General features: G+C 40.7%; 1 protein-coding gene across 5 annotated transcripts in view; it reads left to right on the forward strand.

Annotated features, from left to right (window-relative positions):
• The window catches only part of GALNT11 (polypeptide N-acetylgalactosaminyltransferase 11), a 54,793-nt gene that overhangs the window by 21,596 nt on the left and 8,726 nt on the right, over positions 1-24,471 (forward strand). For all 5 annotated transcript variants that reach the window (XM_067747530.1, XM_067747529.1, XM_067747526.1 and 2 more), the window contains exons 2-6: positions 277-609; positions 3,738-3,861; positions 5,549-5,715; positions 7,619-7,744; positions 10,181-10,430. In XM_067747530.1, the coding sequence (XP_067603631.1) occupies positions 315-609; positions 3,738-3,861; positions 5,549-5,715; positions 7,619-7,744; positions 10,181-10,430 (962 nt within the window). In that variant the 5' untranslated portion in view covers positions 277-314. The remainder of the gene's footprint in view (positions 1-276; positions 610-3,737; positions 3,862-5,548; positions 5,716-7,618; positions 7,745-10,180; positions 10,431-24,471) is intronic.

The following is a 24,471-nucleotide window of genomic DNA, read 5'->3' on the forward strand; positions in this document are numbered from 1 at the left end:
ATGGGCAAATGAGTAAGTCAGCTATCTTGCTGCCGTTAGTTTTCTGAGTACTAACACGTTGGCTTGTGGTTTTAATTGTTGAATCCCTTTATTTTTTTATTCAGTGCTATCCATATATATATCTTCTTATATTTGGCTGTTGGTTAATGGTATGCATAGGGGTCCTAAGTAAATTGTTTAGAAGTGCTATTTGGTAGGTTGGAAAACTGAACATAAACTTGGTAGTTGATTTAGAAGTGTCTTGTTGTGTCTAACATATTTATCTTTCTCTTTTAGGAAACTGAAAATGGGCCTTCAGCTATGCTAGGTCTATAATGGGAAGTGTCACAGTTCGATATTTCTGTTATGGATGCCTTTTTACATCTGCAGCCTGGACAGTTTTGCTTTTTGTTTATTTCAACTTCAGTGAAGTGACTCAGCCACTTAAGAATGTGCCCATCAAGGGGTCTGGGCCCCATGGACCATTCCCCAAAAAATTTTATCCCCGTTTCACTCGAGGTCCAAGTCAAGTGTTAGAATCACAGTTCAAAGCAAACAAAATTGATGATCTGATAGAGAATCATATTGAAGATCCAGAAAGAGGCAACATGAAATTCTCTTCTGAACTGGGTAAGTGTATTTGATTTTTGCTAGCAGTATGTCAAAGTATTTTCTCATTGGAAGTTTAACTGTTCTTTAAATCATGTATTGTTCAGAGAATTAGAAATGTGACATTTTTTCTGCACTGATTTATTTCATTCATGAACTAGCTGAGGTCGTATGATTTTTGCAGACTCAGTAGGGAGTTATATTCTGTTTTGTCCAGTTCTGACGTCAATATTTTATGAGGACTTGGGAGAAACTAATGAGGTCCAGAATAGGAAAAAAAGAAAAGAAAAGAAAGAATGAAAAATTAAGTGGCTAGAGAGAAAGTGGAACCTATGGGGAAGGATTATAATTGCTAGCATTATCTAATAAGGGAAAGTAATGGTTCAAAAGTGACCGTATTTAACATATTTTGAAAGGCAGAGTTAATTAAAACAGAACATAAACCTTTGAGTTTGGAAATAAGTTGAGATTACTTATATCTAATAAGATTTCTACTTATAAGAATTATTCAGGTGCCGGAATATACTTATTAAATACAGGAGTTTATAAAATAGAGACTTTTTTATTCTTCAGAAATTATATTCTGTTCAATTTGGAAGCAAGACTGAATACTGTAATTTTAGAGTCCTGGTTTCAGCAAATTTTATTTTAAGGGGTAAATGAGCCCTTTAAAACTTTGTCTTTAAAACTTAAAAAAGAACTTTGATCTTCATTGACACATCAAATAATAAGTAATTTAAGAGTAAAAGGATATAGTAAGAGATTCTGAGAGATTGAAAGATCCACAGAATATAAAGGAAATGTTAAAACAGATTTTTTTTCACTTCATAGTTTCAAAGAATAAAATCAGTTCCTAGGATTTAATCACTTCCTAATACAGGAGGTTGAACATATTTAAAATTATATGAGGAAATGGAGGCTAATACTTACTTTAGTTTTCATAAAATATACCTTCTAATCTTTTTCAAACAGCCATTTGGACATTTTAAAAGCATTAATGGGAAAATTTCTAGTTTTTTTGTTTATAGTAATTTTTGTAAAACTTTTATAAAGAAGTAACATTGGGTTTACCTTTTTTTTTTTTTTTTTGTGGTACGCGGGCCTCTCACTGTTGTGGCCTCTCCCGTTGCGGAGCACAGGCCCCGGACGCACAGGCTCAGCGGCCATGGCTCACGGGCCCAGCCACTCCGCGGCATGTGGGATCTTCCCGGACCAGGGCACGAACCCGTGTCCCCTGCATTGGCAGGCGGACTCTCAACCACTGCGCCACCAGGGAAGCCCTGGGTTTACCATTTTGAATGGACTTTGTTTGCCTGTGAAAGAAGTAGTGAGAGAATTGTAGATATTTGAAGTGACAAACCCAAATTACCTACCTGAAAAACTAAATTCTTTATTAAAGATCACAAAAAATATTATAGCGAATAAATGAATTCAGCAAAGTTACAGGGTACAAGATCAACACACCAAAACCAGTTGTATTTCTGGACACTAGCAATAAACAGTCCAAAAGTAAAATTAAGGGAACAATCCCATTTACAATGGAATCAGAAAGAATAAAGTACTTAAGAATAATATAGCCAAGGAGGTCTAAGATTTGTACACTGAAAACTACACAGCACTATTGAAAGAAATAAAAATAGACCTAAATAAATGGAAAGAGGTTCATGGATGGAATGCTAAATACTGTTAAGATGTCAGTACCACCCAAAGCAACCCACAGATTGAATGTAAATCTTATCAAAATCCCAATGGCCTTTGTTGAAAAGATGGAAAATCTGATTCTACAATTGATAAGGACTTGCAAGGGGCTCTGAATAGCCGGAACAGTCTTGAGCAAGAACAAAGCTGGAGAACACACACTTCTCTATTTCAAAACGTCCTGACAGTGTGATACTGCATAAGAATAGATATGCATCAGTAGATCAAAGGATAGACTGAGAGTCTGAAAATACACTCTGTGACATCTGTGGTCAAGTAGCATCTATGGTCAGTAATACCTGAGAACAAGTAACGTCTGTGGTCAGTTGATTTTCAGAAAGGGTGCCAAGAGCAGTTAATGTGGGAAGAATGGTCTTTTCAACCAGTGGTGCGGGGACAGATAGATACCCCCATGCAAAGGAATGAAGTTGAACCCTTACCTCATGTCATATTAAATTAACTCAGAATGGATCAAAGACTGTAAAACCCTAAGAAGAAATCATAGGGATAAATAAGATAATTGGGGAAGCACTGCATTCTGTATTTCATCCCCTCACATCTGGGAATCCATAAAACAATATTCTTTAAAAAAAAAAAAAGAAACCTGCTCAACTCGAACCTGGGCCCCCGGCAGTGAAAGTGCTGAGCCCTAACCACTGGACCACCAGGGAATTCCCTTACTTGACTTTTAAAATCCAATCTTTTCCTGAATTATTTGACTGTGAAATCTTTTTTTTCTTTTTAACGTCTATTAATGTCCAGTGGAATTAGTTTTCCATGACCAGATTTTCAGAAATGCTGTTACAAGGGAGTCATTCTGTGAGGAGAGGCTAAAGGTTTTATGTGGCAAAGAGAAAGCAAGAGGAGGCTTTATTGTTCTTGGTGAAGGTGAGATTTCTGGCAATATTAGAGCAAAGATGTTAAATTATAATGATCTTGATTAGATCTGTGGAGGACTTTCCTACCAGAGACTTTATAGAAAGGTTTATCAGTAGTATAATTTTTTTAGGGGAGGAGTTCATATAAAAACTTGCTGTTAAAAAAAAAAAAATTTTTTTTTTTAGACAAAAATTAACAAAACCAAAAACAACCTTGCATTAATTGGGGCCTGTTGAGGTCCATATGGGTTTCTATAATCTATTGCTTTTATGGAAAAATCATCATTAAGTCTCTTTTTTTCTTGGTCATAGGTAAGTTTTTCTCTTGAAAATATTCTTAAGATTATGGCTAGTGAGCAGGTGTCATTTATGGTTAAGGTACACTTGCTTTTTGAGCTAAACTGATAAAAATTTGACCTTAAACCTCAATTTACTTTTTTGAAAATGGAGACAAACTAGATTTGAGAAACATGGCTATTACCTGGTTATAAGAAGTTAAGATCATAATATAACAGTAACTGTAGCATTCCTTTCCAGATTTAATGTACTGACTGTGACGTCACTCTTTTGCAGGTATGATTTTTAATGAACGTGATCAGGAGTTGAGAGACTTGGGGTATCAGAAACATGCCTTCAATATGCTTATTAGTAACCGCTTGGGCTACCATAGAGATGTGCCAGATACAAGGAATGCAGCGTATGTTCCTTATTGGTTTCTGCTAATCACTCTAATAACACAGTGTTTTTAGTGCCAGCATAATAAGCCATGGGGGTGGTGTTAATATTTTGCAATTAGGCCTATTATTCAGGATACTAGAAAACCTAAGACAGATTTCCACTCATACTATGCTTGAAGCCACATGGTCTGAGATTGTACTGACAAAGTTCTAGAGCTTGCTGTGTTTCTTTTGAAATTTAAAATCGTGGGAAAAAGGAGGGAGGTGCTACCTGCATATAATTAAATAACCTTCCAAGCATAAGTTTATTTTAAATGTTTGTTTATTGGATTCATGGCGAAAAGGAATTAATATCAGTGAAGAATTCTACTCATCATCTCACTTTTCTGTTTTCATTATTTTTGTTTCTTCAAAGGCTTTTCATTCATATGGTCAGTCAGTCATTCATTCCACAGATCTGTTTCAGCACATTTTGTGTTTGCTGGACTCTCTATTAGGCCCTGGAAATAAACAAAATAAGACATAGTCTCTTGGTTCACAGGGCTTAGAGTCTAGCAGGGGAGGTAGATAAAGAAGTGAGTAATTGCAGTTACACAAGAATGAGGGCTGTGATAGGAGTTGGTGAAATGGGGTCCTCCAAACCAGAATGACCAGGGAAGGCTTCATAGAGGGTGATGACTGAGCAGTGATGTAAGGGAAGGTTTTACCCTATATAGGGAACAGATCGAGGCATAAAATTATACTATTTGTCAAAGGGACTGAAACAGTTCACTTTGCCTGTAGTGGAGGAATGGCAAGAAACTGGAGGTGGGCAGGGCCCAGACGTTGCAAGGCTTTGTATGCCATGCGAAAGAGCATGGAATACCAGATTTTATTGTTTAAGTTAGTGGGGTTTTTTCTTGTGGCTGCTTAAAGCCACTTAATCCTTTTTATCAAATAGTTGCTTACATGGAAGCTCTTCCATTATCCTGATATATATCATAGTTTACTCAAATCTTTTTCTATTATTGGGCAAAAAATAAAATTTTCAAATACAGAATTTCACATTTCCATTATTTCCTTTTGAAACCTCTTTGAGGAGAAGAAACTGAACATCAGCTTATGAGTACTGCATTAAAAACTCGCAGTGATTTTAGTAAAAACATTTTTATGTACCAAAAAAGAAAAAAAAATTCAAGTTTTTAAAACGACCTAAAAATAAGCGGAGTTGCAGGTACTGGAGGGAGAAATCATTAACAAATGTAAAACTCTTGAATAAGAAAACACATTGTGATGGGGAGGGGGAAGGGTAAGCTGTGACAAAGCGAGAGAGTGGCATGGACATATATACACTACCAAACGTAAAATAGATAGCTAGTGGGAAGCAGCCGCATAGCACAGGGAGATCAGCTCGGTGCTTTGTGACCCGGTGGGATAGGGAGGGTGGGAGGGAAGGAGACGCAAGAGGGAGGAGATATGGGAACATATGTATATGTATAACTGATTCACTTTGTTATAAAGCAGAAACTAGCACACCATTGTAAAGCAATTATACTCCAATAAAGATATAAAAAAAAAAAGAAAACACGTTATCTTAAATGCTTTTTAAAAACTTGTTAATAGTGTAAGGAAGAGGCCGAACAAGGGGACAGTTAATGTTTAGTGAATAATAACCTAAAACATTTGAGCTTTTAAAATGTCAGAATTTTCCCATATTCGTCTTCACAGATGTAAAGACAGGTCTTACCCGACGGATCTGCCAGTCGCTAGTGTTGTTATTTGTTTCTACAACGAAGCCTTTTCTGCCTTGCTCCGGACCGTGCACAGCGTCCTAGACCGCACGCCAGCCCGGCTTCTTCACGAAATTATCCTCGTGGATGATGACAGTGACTTCGGTAAGGACTATTGTAATTGGCAATGTGGGATCTATGCAGTTGTTCACTGTCGTGCTGACCACATCAGCAGAGCTGACCGTTCAGTATTTAGTGGATAGGAGGACCCTCATGCACGCAATTGCAACAGAGCCAACCACAATTAAATGCCTGATTATAGGGTAATTTCAAAGAAACTGCACTGTCTTTGTAATCTGTTTTCAAACTGTGCTACCGAAATTTGGCCCTTGAAATTTTTCCCTTGGCTTACCTTTTTAAAAGAGTATTTTTATTTTGAAATAACTATAGATAGACAGTAAGTTACGAAGAGGTCCTGTGTACCCCTTCACCCAGTTTCCTCCATTGGTTACATCTTACATCATTATAGTACAATATCAAAACCCAGAATTTAACATTGGTATAATATGTGTGTACAGTTATTTGTCATTTTATCCCATGAGTAGATTTCTGTAATCACCACTGCTGTCAAGGTACAGACTGCACTGCTCCATCACCCCTTCAAGGTTGTTATATAAACAGAATCATACAGTATGTGACGTTTTGAGATTGGCTTTTTTAACTAGACATAATGCTTTGGCTTACGTTTATCTCATCAGTCTGTTATATCAGCTGTCTCTAGATAAGGTGGATTGCATTCTGATAGCTCTTAGATGATCTCTGAAGGCCAGTATTTTATGATTCAGTACATACTTCAGACCCTTATTTAATTCAACATAGACTCTTCCTAAAAGTGATTTCATGTACACACAGCAGGATGGAGGGCTGTCCTCAACCTTGTGAGAGAGGTTGTATCCCCATTTTACAGAGGAGGAAGTATTAAGTAATTTGCTCAAGATCCTGTAGCTGTTAAGTGGTAGAGTTGAAATTAGACCCCTGGTCTACATAACTCCAAGCCTTCTGCTATTTTCATTACAGTAACCTGCAGAGATACACTGATAAATTGTATGTCAATTACATATTTTTTCACAACTCAAGGGTTTATTAAGCATCTCTTATATATCAACAACAGAATTGGTATGCAAGTATACTTAAGTATACAAAATGAGGAAATGTACACTGAGACCAGTGGGTGCAAATTCTCAAACCCTGGTAACTATTGAAATCTCATAGGAGAAATAGAAAAAAATTGAATTTCAAAAATGAATGATTAAAAAAACCAAGAATTTGAGTCTGGACCAAGTAGAAGATTGGCTAAGTAGTATAATTCTAGAATTTATGGTGTTGAATTTTTTTTTAAGTAAACCTGTATTTTTCATTTTGTTGGTATATTTTCTAAAAGGGAAAATTCATGATCATTTACAATGGTTTATATACTAACTATAGAAAGAATTATTTATTTAATTATCTTATATGATCTTTGAAGTTATTATGAAATCTAAAGGTAAATGAGCTAGAATTTAAAAAATATTTAGTGCCCATGGAAGGTGCTAAATTAATAAAAGAATGTATTTACTGCTGCTGTTATATAATTCTTGGTAGGGAAATAGAAGTTGTTTCTCAACTATTCTGAAATGGAGTAGGACTTAATAAATCACTTTGAAACAAAAGATATTTACATATCATTTTGTTTTAAATATGATTTATATGCAGTCAGCCAAACATTCATTCACTCAACATACTCATTTCAAACATTCTTTATGCAAAGCGTTGTGTTAGTTGCTATGGAAATACAGATAAGTCTATAACTTAAGTAACTATTCCTTTAGGCTAGTGTTCCAACTCTTAACCCTCATTTTTTTCCTTCCAAGATAAGCTATGATCTTCTTTTAAAATAAAGCAGAAGAAGATTCTATATTTGCCTAAAAATTTGTTGTCGCAAGTGCCAGCCACGACTCTAGAGAATCTGCAAAATGTCTGTGCATATGTCTCATGTGGTTTGAACAGTTGTGCGACTCTTCATTTTCAGACGATGTGAAAGGAGAACTAGATGAATACATCCAAAAATACCTCCCTGGAAAGATTAAAGTAATAAGAAATACAAAACGTGAGGGATTGATTCGAGGAAGAATGATTGGAGCAGCCCACGCAACAGGTAGAACTTCCCGCTGGCCTTTCTTGGTGGGTGTTGAGTGATGAGGGCTCTGAGTCTCCTGCCCTCCTGATCCTGCGTCAGTCTCTGAAAAATGGTGTCTTTAGGGGGCACTGCCAGCAGGAAAGGTGAGGCTTGTTCAGTTTGGGAAAGGCCTTTCCATAACTCCAACCCGGTTGTCCCAAAGCACAGGCTCCAAGGAGGTGAACTCTGGAGTCCTCAGTGGTCTGCCTTTCTGGTTTTTCTTCAGTTACATTATATTGATTCAAATGTATTTCGTTTTACGGTTACCTCTATGGAAGGTTGGTGATCCTAATTTTCATTTATGATCTTGATAAAAATTTTTCCTTTTAAAATACATTTATTTCAGTTAAAACAAATGAATTTGTTTAAAAATATTAGGTATCTAATACTGCAGGTGATGCCTGGATATGGCAAAAATAATCAAGATAATTTTAAAATTCCAGAACTTTGGGGGGGCGTTCCCCAGTAGTGAAAAAAAATCTCCTACCTTCCCATATACTGCTCTCCTCAAGATAACCAGTCACTGGGGTTTAAGTGGTTGGCACTGCTTCCTGCCACCACCCCTCCTTGTACACCCACTGTCCCATTCGCTGGGTTTAGCTGTGACTTCATTTTTAGAATCTTTCTTCTTCCCTCCTTTCTCTTAAACCTGCAGTGAACAGGAGCAATTAACAAAAAATGAGAAGTAGCTCCCCTCCATCCAGTCTGCAGTCATATGCAGATTGAGTTCAAGGCGAGATTTCTTCTTTAGAGTCTATTTTGACGTATTGAAGGCACGAGATAGAAAATTGTGGGGTATTTGTAGGGAATGGCAAGATTATGTCACAGAACATCGTACTGTTATAGTATATTATTACTGAGAGTTTATTGTTTTTCAGGTAACAATAGTCATTTAGTTTTTGTTTTTGGTTTTGGTTTTATTTTGCGGTACGCGGGCCTCCCACTGCCACGGCCCCTCCCGTTGCGCAGCACAGGCTCCGGACACGCAGGCCCAGCGGCCATGGCCCACGGGCCTAGCCGCTCCGCAGCATGCGGGATCTTCCTGGACTGGGGCGCGAACCCGCGTCCCCCGCATCGGCAGGCGGACTCCCAACCACTGCGCCACCAGGGAAGCCCAGTCATGTAGTTTTTTTCTTTATGATCTGTTGGTCCTTGTTCAAATATAGTTTAGGATCTGTCAAAAAATAAGCCAGTTTTTGGGAAATCAATCTCAGGTTCGATGTGACTGTTATTATCTTACCTCATTTAGTTAAATTGTCTTTAATTGAAAAAGTAACATTTTTCGAATTAAAAAAAGCTATTATACATTTTCTCCTCAGAGGAAACTTGATTGAATTGACCTCACTTCACTTGAATAGTGTACAGGTTGAACATTCTGCCTTTCTGTATTGAATGACATCTGGTGAGCTGTATGCTCTTTACATCCTCATAAAGTCCTTCACAGGAGGCCTTGAAGGACATGACTAAGTCACTGTCATCCTGGAGGACTTTCTTGCTGGAGGTATTTCTGCTACTGTTAATTGGAATAGGATGCATCCGGTGCTTTATGAAATTCACATAAAATCTGTATCAATACATTTCATGGATAAACGTTTGGAAAAATAATAATGCTGTCTGATGATGAGATTCTAAGTTTCTCAGCTGTTCAGAATAACCATTAAGTTATCAAAGAAGTTTGGGATTATCAAAGAAACCCTCACTCCTCACATGTATCAAGAGGAGTTAAAAATGCATGATAAAACCTTTACGATTTTAATTTTATTGACTAGAAGAAAAGAGCATCCCGTGGCTGATGAGACTGGGGGGATTAGAAAGGAAGGGTGGGAAATGGAAGGAAAAGAAATGAGTGCGTGGCAGTCAAGTGGTGAATCCAAGGAGAAGGGAGCTGTGTTGCTGACGTGATGAGAGGGCTGCACGCTTCTCTCACTCCTGAGAATCGCTCTGTTGTAGCCATAATCGATAACTGGGGTCATGTGTCCGTGTCACCAGCGAGAATGAGTTACGTTCTCTAATCTCTGTTTACTAAGGCAGGGAAATACATACTAAACATAAATATTTCCATTACAATAATTGTACTAAAAGTACGCACAGCTGACCACTGTCATTGCACCACACTCCATACCTGGCTGTCCAGAGAACTGAATTGTTCCTGTGAGATTTTGAATCTTTTTACTGAGGAGAATATGTAAATTTTTTCACAGGTTGTGCATATTGTTTGCATATGTTCTTCAATCATAGCAGTGCACTTCAGACAGAATTCCTGGCTAACAGACTTCTGAGTACCGGTTTAATAGTTTGGGCTGGAAGGGTGGCAGTTACCTTTCACACCTGTAAATGCATCCGCACTTGAACTGGTGGCCATACCTAACTTGAGTGTGGTGCAGCTCTCAGGGCCCCTATTGTTTGCCTCCCCAGGAGAAGTCCTGGTGTTCCTGGACAGCCACTGTGAGGTGAATGTGATGTGGCTGCAGCCCCTGCTGGCTGCCATCCGGGAGGACCGGCAAATGGTGGTGTGCCCGGTGATCGACATCATCAGCGCTGACACGCTGGCCTACAGCTCGTCCCCTGTGGTGCGGGGAGGATTCAACTGGGGGCTGCACTTCAAATGGGACCTCGTTCCCCTTTCTGAGCTCGGAGGAACAGACGGAGCTACTGCACCAATAAAGTAAGATTTCTCCTGTATGTGTGAAAAATTCCCGAAAGAGGAAACATACTCAAAGATAATTCCTTTTTCTTTGCAGGAAGCAAAAGTGTTGGCTTAACTTGTTTGTCCGTTAAAAATTTTTGAGTGCTTACCGCATTTTACGTACTCTGCCAAGTCCCAAGGAAAGATTTATGAATAAGAAATTGTCCAGGCCCTCAAGGATTTATATCTTAGTGAGAAAAGCAGAAGAAGTCAACAATATCCCGAGATAATTGTTGCATAGGATAGCCTGGGAGGACCCCCTGTGCTGTGTTGTTTATATCACATACCATGGTTATTGCATTGGTCGTTAACACATCTTCAGTTCTTTGCTAGTGTGAGTGGTACTGTGAAGAACATTTAATACATAAGCCTTTTCTATAATTAGGATTTTAGGATGGATTCCCACTCGTACAATTACTGAGTCATTGTATGTGAATTATTTTCAATTTTCATCCGTATTCTCTCATATTATAAATCTCTTATATGTTATTTCTCCTTATTTTTGTTTTCTTTTAAATTTCTCGTAGATTTCAGAGACGTTTGTCTGTATTTGTACTTTTTAAAGTTCTTAGACCTACTCTTTCTTTTAAACTTTTTTTTTTAATACAGCTTTTAAAAAATACTTATTTATTTGGCTGCGTTGGGTCTTAGTTGCAGCACGCGGGGTCTTTTCGTTGTGGCGTGCGGGCTCCAGAGCATGTGGGCTCAGTAGTTGCAGCACGCAGGCTCTCTAGTTGTGGCACACAGGCTCCAGAGCGCATGGGCTCAGTAGTTGAGGCATGCAGGCTCTCTAGTTGTGGTGCACCGGCTCTAGAGCATGCAGGCTCAGTAGTTGTGGTGTGTGGGCTTAGTTGTCCCATGGCATGTGGGATCTTAGTTCCCCAATCAGGGATCAAACCCACATCCCCTGCACTGGAAGGTGGATTCTTAACCACTGGACTACCAGGGAAGTCCCTTTTTAAAACTTTTTTACTGTAAAAAATAGCATATGTAAAAAGTATATATGTATACATGCATACGATTTAATAAATGATTATAGTGTGAACACTGAAAGTACCACCAAGTCAAGAAATAGCACCCACATGCCCCCTGTATACCCCTCCCTGGTCACAGCCCCTGCCCTTGTCCTTAGAGGTGTCATTACCCTGACCCACTCATCATTTCCCTGCTCTCCTGGAGAGTTGTACCCCCCATGTATGATTTCTAAATGATGTAATGTAGTCCAGTTCCCTGTTCTTGGACTTCATGTAAAGGAAGCCATGGGACTCATCACTGTCTTCTTTTAGTCAGTATTGCTTTAAAAGCCTCTGTGCTGCATTGTATAGTTGATTCATTTTTATTGCTGTATAATATTCTGTTATATCATGTATCAAAACATTTATCCGGTTTACTGTGGGCAGGGCATTTGGGTTGTTTTCAGTCGTTTTTCCACCTTACAAGTAGTGCTGTTGTCAGCATTCTTACTCATGGCTTCTAGCTTACAGGAGTGAAACTGCCCAGTCATAGGCATGCCTGTCTTCACCTTTAGTTGATAACGTTTTCCCCACACCTCAGGCGACTAGAACGCCATTGGCTCCTCAGCTAGCCTTTGGGTACTTGCCAGCTTCCTTTCATCTGAACCAGACTTGGAGGGGAGGCTGATAGAGAGCTGGGCCAGCTCAGGTGGCTGAGGTGCTCTCCTGGCAGGGTGGGGTTGTCTCCTGTTCTCAGGCTTTGTGAGAGAACCTGTTGCAGTTCTTTGTGAAGTCCGTGAAAAAAGCACACCCAGCTCTCAGTTTTCTTCTAGTCTTCACGTGCTTGTAACCCTTCTTCCTACCAGGGCTTTCAGTGCGGGTCTCTACCCTCTGCTCCCCAGCCTTGCAGGTGGGAGTTAGATGCTGGAGCACATCTCTCAGGAGAGCAGGGCTGCACCTGGGGACTGTCGCTCTATGTTTCTGGGCTCCACGACTTCACGTACTGTGATTGGAGGCAGACAGGAGCACTGACCCCATTTTCAGCTTCCCTTTGCCAGTGCAAGAGAAAGTTCCTTGGACTGTTGCTACATGTGTTCTCATTCGTAGTTACAGGGCAGTGGCCAGTTTTTGCCTATTTCATCATCTTCATGGGTATTTGTTTTTCATTGTTTAATTTTTAATATTTTTAATCAAAAACATATATTCACAGTAATAAGTCAAACAGTATAGAACAACTTAGGATGAGAAGTGGCTGGCTCTAACCCTCCCTCCCCATTCTCAGTCCTTCTCCCCAGAGGCAAATTCTTTTAACCACTTTTAGTTTTGGTCTTCCATTCCTTACTTCCTGAACTCTAAATTATATGCATAGTCCTCTTTTCAACATAAAACCAACTATAGGCCTCTCTGTTGGAAAAATGAAGATTTAGCTCATTTACATCACTCCCATGTTCCCTTTATTGTTGTAGGATGAGTTTTTAGTTACTGTATTGGTTACTTTTGATACTTAAAAAAAAAAATCTGTTTCTTGTTCTGACTTTTTTTTTTTTGTCTGCGTTGGGTCTTTGTTGCTGCACGTGGGCTCTCTCTAGCTGCAACGAGCGGGGGCCACTCCTCGCTGCGGTGCACGGGCTTCTCATTGCGGTGGCTTCTCTTGTTGCAGAGCACGGCCTCTAGGTGCACGGGCTTCAGTAGTTGTGGCATGCAGGCTCAGTAGTTGTGGCACACAGGCTCAGCAGTTGTGGCTTGCAGGCTCCAGAGTAGCAGGCTCAGTAGTTGTGGCGCACGGGCTTAGTTGCTCCGCGTCATGTGGGATCTTCCCGGACCAGGGCTCGAACCCATGTCCCCTGCATTGGCAGGCGGATTCCCAACCACTGCGCCACCAGGGAAGCCCCGTTCTGTTGACTTTCGACGGCATCATTTGACATTCTTCCTTGAACAATGAGGCTATGAGCACCGCTTTCTCCTTTTTTCCACTTTTTCTCCCCTTTCGGCTGTAAGCTGTTTCACTTTTATTATATCAAGGTTGCTAACTTCTTGAGTTGGATATTTAGATTTTTAAAATTTTTAGCCTTTTTTCTTTTCTAATACATGTATTTAAGATGATAAATTTTCTTCTGATCATGGCTTTAGCTGCATCCCACAAACTGTGATATATCATTTTTTATTGTCATTTTTTTTAACATCTTTATTGGGGTATAATTGCTTTACAGTGGTGTGTTAGCTTCTGCTTTATAACAAAGTGAATCAGTTATACATACACATATGTTCCCATATCTCTTCCCTCCTGCGTCTCCCTCCCTCCCACCCTCCCTATCCCACCCCTCCAGGTGGTCACAAAGCACCGAGCTGATATCCCTGTGCTATGCGGCTGCTTCCCACTAGCCATCTACCTTACGTTTGGTAGTGTATATATGTCCCTGCCTCTCTCTCGCTTTGTCACAGCTCGCCCTTCCCCCTCCCCATATCCTCAAGTCCGTTCTCCGGTAGGTCTGTGTCGTTATTCCTGTCTTACCCCTAGGTTCTTCATGACATTTTTTTTTTTTCTTAAATTCCATATATATGTGTTAGCATACGGTATTTGTCTTTCTCTTTCTGACTTACTTCACTCTGTATGACAGACTCTAGGTCTATCCACCTCAATACAGATAGCTCAATTTCGTTTCTTTTTATGGCTGAGTAATATTCCATTGTATATATGTGCCACATCTTCTTTATCCATTCATCCAATGGTGGGCACTTAGGTTGTTTCTATCTCCGGGCTATTGTAAATAGAGCTGCAATAAACATTTTGGTACATGACTCTTTTTGAATTATGGTTTTCTCAGGGTATATGCCCAGTAGTGGGATTGCTGGGTCATATGGTAGTTCTATTTGTAGTTTTCTAAGGAACCTTCATACTGTTCTCCATAGTGGCTGTACCAGTTCACAGTCCCACCAGCAGTGCAAGAGTGTTCCCTTTTCTCCACACCCTCTCCAGCATTTATTGTTTCTAGATTTTTTGATGATGGCCATTCTGACTGGTGTGAGATGATATCTCATTGTAGTTTTGATTTGCATTTCTCTAATGATTAATGATGTTGAGCATCCTTTCATGTGTTTGTTGGCAGTCTGTATATCTTTGGAGAAATGTCTATTTAGGTCTTCTGCCCATTTTTGGATTGGGTTGTTTGTTTTTTTGTTATTGAGCTGCATGAGCTGCTTATAAATTTTGGAGATTAATCCTTTGTCAGTTGCTTCATTTGCAAATATTTTCTCCCATTCTGAGGGTTGTCTTTTGGTCTTGTTTATGGTTTCCTTTGCTGTGCAAAAGCTTTGAAGTTTCATTAGGTCCCATTTGTTTATTTTTGTTTTTATTTCCATTTCTCTAGGAGGAGGGTCAAAAAGGATCTTGCTGTGATTTATGTCATAGAGTGTTCTGCCTATGTTTTCCTCTAAGAGTTTGATAGTTTCTGGCCTTACATTTAGGTCTTTAATCCATTTTGAGCTTTTTTTTGTGTATGGTGTTAAGGAGTGATCTAATCCCATACTTTTACATGTACCTGTCCAGTTTTCCCAGCACCACTTATTGAAGAGGCTGTCCTTTCTCCACTGTACATTCCTCCCTCCTTTATCAAAGATAAGGTGACCATATGTGTGTGGGTTTATCTCTGGGCTTTCTATCCTGTTCCATTGATCTTTCTGTTTTTGTGCCAGTACCATACTGTCTTGATTACTGTAGCTTTGTAGTATAGTCTGAAGTCAGGGAGCCTGATTCCTCCAGCTCCGTTTTTCGTTCTCAAGATTGCTTTGGCTATTCGGGGTCTTTTGTGTTTCCATACAAATTGTGAAATTTTTTGTTCTAGTTCTGTGAAAAATGCCATTGGTAGTTTTATAGGGATTGCATTGAATCTGTAGATTGCTTTGGGTAGCAGAGTCATTTTCACAATGTTGATTCTTCCAATCCAAGAACATGGTATATCTCACCATCTATTTGTATCACCTTTAATTTCTTTCATCAATGTCTTATAATTTTCTGCCTACAGGTCTTTTGTCTCCTTTGGTAGGTTTATTCCTAGATATTTTATTCTTTTTGTTGCAGTGGTAAATGGGAGTGTTTTCTTGATTTCACTTTCAGATTTTTCATCATTAGTGTATAGGAATGCCAGAGATTTCTGTGCATTAATTTTGTATCCTGCTACTTTGCCAAATTCATTGATTAGCTCTAGTAGTTTTCTGGAAGCATCTTTAGGATCCTCTGTGTATAGTATCATGTCATCTGCAAACAGTGACAGCTTTACTTCTTCTTTTCCAATTTGGATTCCTTTTATTTCCTTTTCTTCTCTGATTGCTGTGCCTAAAACTTCCAAAACTATGTTGAATAAGAGTGGTGGGAGTGGGCAACCTTGTCTTGTTCCTGATCTTAGTGGAAATGCTTTCAGTTTTTCACCATTGAGGACGATGTTGGCTGTGGGTTTGTCATATATGGCCTTTATTATGTTGAGGAAAGTTCCCTCTATGCCTACTTTCTGGAGAGTTTTTATCATAAATGGGTGTTGAATTTTGTCAGAAGCTTTCTCTGCATCTATTGAGATGATCATATGGTTTTTATCCTCCAATATGTTAATATGGTGTATCACATTGATTGATTTGCATATATTGAAGAATCCTTGCATTCCTGGAATAAACCCCACTTGATCATGGTGTATGATCCTTTTAATGTGCTGTTGGATTCTGTTTGCTAGTCTTCTGTTGAGGATTTTTGCTTCTATGTTCATCAGTGATATTGGCCTGAGTTTTCTTTCTTTGTGACATCCTTGTCTGGTTTTGGTATCAAGGTGATGGTGGCCTCATAGAATGAATTTGGGAGTGTTCCTCCCTCTGCTATATTTTGGAAGAGTTTGAGAAGGATAGGTGTTAGCTCTTCTCTAAATGTTTGATAGAATTCGCCTGTGAAGCCATCTGGTCCTGGGCTTTTGTTTATTGGAAGATTTTTAATCAGAGTTTCAATTTCAGTGCTTGTGATTGGTCTGTTCATATTTTCTATTTCTTCCTGATTCAGTCTTGGCACGTTGTGCATTTCTAAGAATTTGTCCATTTCTTCCAGATTGTCCATTTTATTGGCATAGAGTTGCTTGTAGTAATCTCTCATGATCCTTTGTATTTCTGCAGTGTCAGTTGTTACTTCTCCTTTTTCATTTCTAATTCTGTTGATTTGAGTCTTCTCCCTTTTTTTCTTGATGAGTCTGGCTAATGGTTTATCAATTTTGTTTATCTTCTCAAAGAACCAGCTTTTAGTTTTATTGATCTTTGCTATTGTTTCCTTCATTTCTTTTTCATTTTTTTCTGATCTGATCTTTATGATTTCTTTCCTTCTGCTAACTTTGGGGTTTTTTTGTTCTTCTTTCTCTAATTGCTTTAGGTGCAAGGTTAGGTTGTTTATTTGAGGTGTTTCCTGTTTCTTAAGGTGGGCTTGTATTGCTATAAACTTCCCTCTTAGAGCTGCTTTTGCTGCATCCCATAGGTTTTGGGTCGTCGTGTCTCCATTGTCATTTGTTTCTAGGTAGTTTTTAATTTCCTCTTTGATTTCTTCAGTGATCACTTCATTATTAAGTAGTGTATTGTTTAGCCTCCATGTGTATTTTTTACAGATCTTTTCCTGTAATTAATATCTAGTCTCATGGTGTTATGGTCGGAAAAGATACTTGATACAATTTCAGTTTTCCTAAATTTACCAAGGCTTGATTTGTGACCCGAGATATGATCTATCCTGGAGAATGTTCCATGAACACTTTAGAAAAATGTGTATTCTGTTGTTTTTGGATGGAGTGTCCTATAAATATCAATTAAGTCCATCTTGTTTAATGTATCATTTAAAGCTTGTGTTTCCTTATTTATTTTCATTTTGGATGATCTGTCCATTGGTGAAAGTGGGGTGTTAAAGTCCCCTACTATGAATGTGTTACTGTCGATTTCCCCTTTTATGGCTGTTAGTATTTGCCTTATGTATTGAGGTGCTCCTATGTTGGGTGCATAAATATTTACAACTGTTATATCTTCTTCTTGGATTGATCCCTTGATCATTATGTAGTGTCCTTCTTTATCTCTTCTAATAGTCTTTATTTTAAAGTCTATTTTGTCTGATATGAGAATTGCTACTCCAGCTTTCTTTTGGCTTCCATTTGCATGGAATATCTTTTTCCATCCCCTTACTTTCAGTCTCTATGTGTCTCTAGGTCTGAAGTGGGTCTCTTGTAGACAGCATATATATGGGTCTTGTTTTTGTATCCATTCAGCCAATATGTGTCTTTTGGTGGGAGCATTTAGTCCATTTGCATTTAAGGTAATTATCGATATGTATGTTCCTATTCCCATTTTCTAAATTGTTTTGTGTTCATTATTGTAGGTCTTTTCCTTCTTTTGTGTTTCTTGCCTAGAGAAGATCCTTGAGCATTTGTTGTAAAGCTGGTTTGGTGGTGCTGAACTCTCTCAGCTTTTGCTTGTCTGTAAAGGTTTTAATTTCTCCATCAAATCTGAATGAGATCCCTTGCTGGGTAGAGTAATCTTGGTTGCAGGTTTTTCTCCTTCATCACTTTCAGTATGTCCTGCCACTCCCTTCTGGCTTGCAGAGTTTCTGCTGAGAGATCAGCTGTTAACCTTATGGGGATTCCCTTGTGTGTTATTTGTTGTTTTTCCCTTGCTGCTTTTAATATGCTTTCTTTCTATTTAATTTTTGACAGTTTGATTAGTATGTGTCTTGGTGTATTTCTCCTTGGATTTATCCTGTATGGGACTCTCTGTGCTTCCTGGACTTGATTAACTATTTCCTTTCCCATATTAGGGAAGTTTTCAACTATAATCTCTTCAAATATTTTCTCAGTCCCTTTCTTTTTCTCTTCTTCCTCTGGAACCCCTATAATTCGAATGTTGGTGTGTTTAATGTTGTCCCAGAGGTCCCTGAGACTGTCCTCAGTTCTTTTCATTCTTTTTTCTTTATTCTGCTCTGCAGTAGTTATTTCCACTATTTCATCTTCCAGGTCAGTTATCTGTTCTTCTGCCTCAGTTATTCTGCTATTGATCCCATCTAGAGTATTTTTCATTTCATTTATTGTGGTGTTCATCGTTGTTTGTTTCATCTTTAGTTCTTCTAGGTCCTTGTTAAATGTTTCTTGCATTTTGTCTGTTGTATTTCCAAGATTTTGGATCATCTTTACTATCATTATTCTGAATTCTTTTTCAGGTAGACTGCCTATTTCCTCTTCATTTGTTAGGTCTGGCGCATTTTTATCTTGCTCCTTCATCTGCTGTGTGTTTTTCTGTCTTCTCATTTTGCTTATCTTACTGTGTTTGGGGTCTCCTTTTTGCAGGCTGCCGGTTCGTAGTTCCGGTTGTTTTTGATGTCTGTCCCCAGTGGCTAAGGTTGGTTCAGTGGCTTGTGTAGGCTTCCTGTTGGAGGGGACTAGTGCCTGTGTTCTGGTGGATGAGGCTGGATCTTGTCTTTCTGGTGGGCAGGTCCACGTCTGGTGGTGTGTTTTGGGGTGTCTGTGGCCTTATTATGATTTTAGGCAGCCTCTCTGCTAATGGGTGGGGTTGTGTTCCTGTTTTGCTAGTTGTTTGGCATAAGGTGTCCAGCACTGTAGCTTGCTGGTCGTTGAGTGAAGCTGGGTGCTGGTGTTGAGATGGAGATCTCTGGGAGATTTTCGCCGTTTGATATTATGTGGAGCTGGGAGGTCTCTTGTTGACCAGTGTCCTGAAGTTGGCTCTCCCACCTCAGAGGCACAGCACTGACTCCTGGCTGCAGTACCAAGAGCCTTTCATCCACACGGCTCAGAATAAAAGGGAGAAAAAGTAGAGAGAAAGAATTAGTAGAAGTAAGAAAGAAAAAAGAAAGAAAGGAAGGAAGGAAGGAAGGAAGGAAAGGAGGGAAGGAAGAAAGAAAGAAAGAAGAAAAGGAAACAAGGAAAGAAAGGAGGGAGGGAGGAGGGAAGGAAGGAAAAAAGAAAGAAAGAAAGAAGATAAAGTAAAAGTAAAATAAAGTTATTAAATTAAAAAATAATTATTAAAAAAAAACGGACGGATAGAACCTTAGGACAAATGGTGGAAGCAAAGCTATACAGACAAAATCTCACACAGAAGCATACACATACACACTCACACAAAGAGGAAAAGGGGAAAAAATCATAAATCTTGCTCTCAAAGCCCACCTCCTCAATTTGGGATAATTTGTTGTCTAAAGGAGGGAGGGAAGGAAGGAAGGAAGGAAAGAGAAAGAAAGGAAAGAAAGGAAGAAAGAAAGAAAGGGAAAGAAAGAAAGGGGATAAAGTAAAATAAAGTTATTAAAATTAATTATTAAGAAAAAAATTTTTTAAAAAAACGAAAAGTGACGGATAGAATCCTAGGACAAATGGTGGAAGCAAAACTATACAGACAAAATCTCACACAGAAGCATACACATACACACTCACACAAAGAGGAAAAGGGGAAAAAAATCACAAATCTTGCTCTCAAAGTCCACCTCCTTAATTTGGGATGGTTCCTCGTCTATTCAGGTGTTCCACAGATGCAGGTACATCAAGTTGATTGTGGAGATTTAATCCGCTGCTCCTGAGGCTGCTGGGAGAGATTTCCCTTTCTCTTCTTTGTTCCCACAGCTCCCAGGGGCTCAGCTTTGGATTTGGCCCCGCCTCTGCATGTAGGTCGCTGGAGGGCGCCTGTTTTTTGCTCAGACAGGACGGGGTTAAAGGAGCCGCTGATTCGGGGGCTCTGGCTCACTTAGGCCGCGGGGAGGGAGGGGCACGGAGTGCAGGGCGAGCCTGCGGTAGCAGAGGCCAGCGTGACATTTGTTGCACCAGCCTGAGGCCCGCCGTGCGTTCTCTCGGGGAAGTTGTCCCTGGATCCCGGGAACCTGGCAGTGGCGGGCTGCACAGGCTCCCCGGAAGAGGGGTGTGGATAGTGACGTGTGCTCGCACACAGGCCCCTTGGTGGCGGCGGCAGCAGCCTTAGCGTCTCCCGCCCGTCTCTGGGCTCCGCGCTTTTAGCCACGGCTCGTGCCCGTCTCTGGAGCTCCTTTAAGCAGCGCTCTTACTCCCCTCTCCTCGCGCACCAGGAAACAAAGAGGGAAGAAAAAGTCTCCTGCCTTTTCGGCAGCTCCAGACCTTTTCCTGGACTCCCTCCCGGCCAGCCGTGGCGCACTAACCCTCTGCAGGCTGTGTTCACGCCGCCAACACCCAGTCCTCTCCCTGTGCTCCGACCGAAGCCCGAGCCTCGGCTCCCAGCCCTGCCCGGCCCGGCGGGTGAGCAGACAAGCCTCTCGGGCTGGTGAGTGCTGGTCCACACCAATCCTCTGTGCGAGAATCTCCCCGCTTTGCCCCCCGCGCCCCTGTTGCTGTGCTCTCCTTCGCGGCCCGAAGCTCCCTCCTCCACCACCCGCAGTCTCCGCCCGCGAAGGGGCTTCCTAGTGTGTGGGAACCTTTCCTCCTTCACAGCTCCCTCCCACTGGTGCAGGTCCCGTCCCTATTCTTTTGTCTCTGTTTTTTCTTGTTTTTTCTTTCTTTTGCCCTACCCAGGTACGTGGGGAGTTTCTTGCCTTTTGGGAGGTCTGAGGTCCTCTGCCAGCGTTCAGTAGGTGTTCTGTAGGAGTTGCTCCACGTGTAGATGTATTTCTGGTGTATTGTATAGCACAGAGGACTCTGCTCAGTACTCTGTAATAACCTCCAAACTCGGAACTCCACACTGCAGAGGCCCTCCTTTCAACGTGCTGCCTCTCCCCTTCTCCGCAGGTCACAAACAGAGGCCCAGGTCACAAGCAGAGGCCTACTGTCATTTATTTCAAAATATTTTCATTGTTATGTCTTCTCTGACCTGTAGGTTATTTAGCAGTGCATTTATTATTTTACAGGCATACGGAAACTTTATAGTCGTTATTTAATCCTAGCTTATACTGTGGTCAGAATTTGTGTTTTCTGCAGTTGTTAAGGATGAGATGCTGTATTTGTTGGGTCGTTTATTGTGTTGTTCAAATATTCTATATTTTTATTAATTTTTAATTCACGTGTTGTCAGTTATTGAAAATGGTATATTAATTTCCCACTACAATTGTGTGTCTGTTTCTCCTTGTAGTTCTTTATATATTTTCTTCATATATTTTGAGGCTCTGTTAATAGATGCATGACAGTTTAGAATTATTAAATCTTCTGGTGATGAAACCATTTATCATTATGAATTGTATTTAATTCTGTACTTCTAGAATAGTGTCCCTTTTGCTGTCAGTCTTCCTGTGGTCACATATTTATACGTGTCCCTGTAAGCAGCATGTAGTTGCTTTTGTTTTGTTTTGAAGCCTGTGTGGAAAACTTTGTGTTTTAATTAGGGCTTAGTTGATTACTTACATGTTTGTGTCTATGGTTACAGTGGTACTGTTTGCTTTCTGTCTGTTCTAAGTTCTGTTTTCTCTGCTTTTACGTGCTTTTGGCCTGAATTCCAATTATTCTGTTCCCAGCTGCCACCCATTATTAGACATTATAGTTTCTTACCTACTGTTCTGTTAGTGGTTACCTTAGAAAGTACAGCCTTCATACTTGACCTATCAAAGTGTAATATAGATTGGTATTTTCTCCAAACAATGCAAGGATATCAGAATGTTCATATTCCAGTTATCCCCCTTCAAGTTATATTGCTGAAATGTACACGTGTTTGGGGGTGGTGGTGTGGTGTGTGTTTTTGTACTTTTGGGCCATGCCGCACGGCTTGCAGGATCTTAGTTCCCTACCCAGGGATCCATCCCGGGCCCCCTGCAGTGGAAGCTTGGAGTCCTAACCATTGGACTGCCAGGGAAGTCCCACGTGTGTATTTTTTTTAACCCTACAAGACTTTTTTATGTAACCATTATTCATTTACGTTTACCCACATATTTCCCCTTTTATGTCACTTTTTATCCTTTCTGCATCTGCAAGCTTCCATCTAGGATTTATTTTCATTTTGACTAAAGAACACATTTTAGTATTTCTTTTGGTTGGACCTTCAGGTGATTATTCCTCTCTTTCTGAAAATGTCTTTGTTTCACGCTTTGTGTGTGTGTGTGTGTGTGTGTGCGTGCGTGCGTGCAGAAGGATTCACATTTATTGGTTCAACTACAGTACCTAACGTTTGCTAAACATGTATTTCACACTAATTGGTCACATTTCCACAGGTTGTCAGTTCACAGAAAAGGGCCCATCCCTTGCCAGATGGCAGGGTAGGAGGTACAGAGGGCCTGGGTAGCAGAGCCCGCCAGCTATCACTTGGTCATGCAGGATTGATGGAGCCAGGTTGGCGGGCAGCCCTTGGCCGGCCCTTTGGGGACAGGGGCTCAGAGATATCCTGTTTACTCAACTCCTATACAGGACTGTGGGTAGAGGTGGGCCCCAGGTAGGTAGCCCAGGGGTAGGCTCATGGATGCATGCGCCACCACAGCTCCTGAAGGTGGGGTCATGGGAGGTGGTGTTCTCTGTGCCTTGGATCATCGGAAGGAAATGGAGGCCTCTTCAAGGGGTTGTAGCCCCTGGCTGGACAGGTGGGAAGGACTCCCCAGACATGATACAGACATTACAGCGCAGACGCAAGCCCCTACCGCAGGCTGGGATGGCAACACAGACAGAAACACCAACACCCCAGGGCAGGTGGCGTTTCTTTCCCAACAGAAACGTGGAGACAGAGCAGAAGCAACAGTATTCTTTTCCCACAAGATTCCTCAGAGAGGAACAGACCAGGACGTCACTCAAGAGGTAGTTTTTTTTTTTTCCTTTTCATGGAAATTTGAGTCAGCGACATTATCACCTATTGTAAGATATTTCAGAGAAAGAAAACAGTGGTCACCAAAGGGCAAAAATGACCCCTGGCTGGCAGGGCTGGCTCCAGGATTTGGAAGGCCAGCCTCCACCAGTAAGACAGCTTTTTTCTTGGGCTTGAAGCAAGCTCTGGCCTGATTCACAGGCTGCCACTGATTCCTGAGCAGGCTGTGGCTCAGGGGGGGACTGGATTAGGCAGAGGGACCAGGCACCTTGTGAGCTGGTAGAGCCGGGGTCGCTGTGGCTCATGTTGCAGGACAGCCAGAAGTCTTCACGTCTCAAGGGAGCCCAGCTGTGGCCAAAGAGGAAGCCCCAGCGTGTTCTCTGGGGCCCCTGCCTCTGAGGTAACAGTCCAGGTCTGGCTCCCAAGACCAGAAAAGAAGCCGTTGCTTGTGGTAGCCAGGAGAGGGGTTTCTGGGGACCCTGTAATTAAATACACATCCCTGAGTTGTGGCCCTAGAAACCCTTGCCTCAAAGCTAATCAGTTTCCAGCACCTGGTGGAATGATTGCCGTTTCTTATCCTGAGACACAGATAAAACATCATTTCACAGACACTGGACATAGATGCTTCAAGCTGAGGGAAAAGGGAGGAACGATCAACTGCAAAGGCAGAGAGGGGAGGGCAGGGGGACTCTCATGGATCAAGTTGGGGAAAGAGTGGTGGGTTTGTTTACTTTTTTGTTTGATTCACCATTATTTTGAAGACTAATTTTACTTGATGTTCAGTTCTAGACTGGCAGGTATATTCTTTCAGGACTTTGAAGGTATCATTCAAGAACCTTCTGGCTTCCACTGTTTCTGGTGAGAAGCCAACAACTAATTTTTTTTCTTTTGAAGGTAATCTCTCATTGGCTGCTGACTTTTTTTCTGTCTTTGTCAGAACTGTCTTTCGGATGCATAAATTTGGTTCATTTATTGATAGCATCTAATTATCTGCCGAATTCTCAGTCTTTTATGCTTGAACATATTGAACAGTTAAAGTCTCTGCCTGATAACTCTGTTATCTGAAACCCCTGCACATCTGTTTCTGTTGTAGATTGTTTCTCTTATTTTTTTCTTTCATGTGATTTATCTTCCTGATTGCCTGGTTATTTGTTAGTTTGCTTGTTTATTTTTGTTTAATGCTGGACATTGTATATGAAAAATTATGGAGGTACGTTCATCCTGGGGCGGTGTTTTCTCCTGCAGAGACTGGCTTGTCTTCTGGGAGGCCGCTCAGAACACTAGACGCCACGCCCCCGGTGCGGTTCGGCCAGTGAGGTCAT

The sequence above is a fragment of the Pseudorca crassidens genome, chromosome 8 (genome assembly GCF_039906515.1).
Source record: "Pseudorca crassidens isolate mPseCra1 chromosome 8, mPseCra1.hap1, whole genome shotgun sequence".
Taxonomy (NCBI): Eukaryota; Metazoa; Chordata; class Mammalia; order Artiodactyla; family Delphinidae; genus Pseudorca; species Pseudorca crassidens.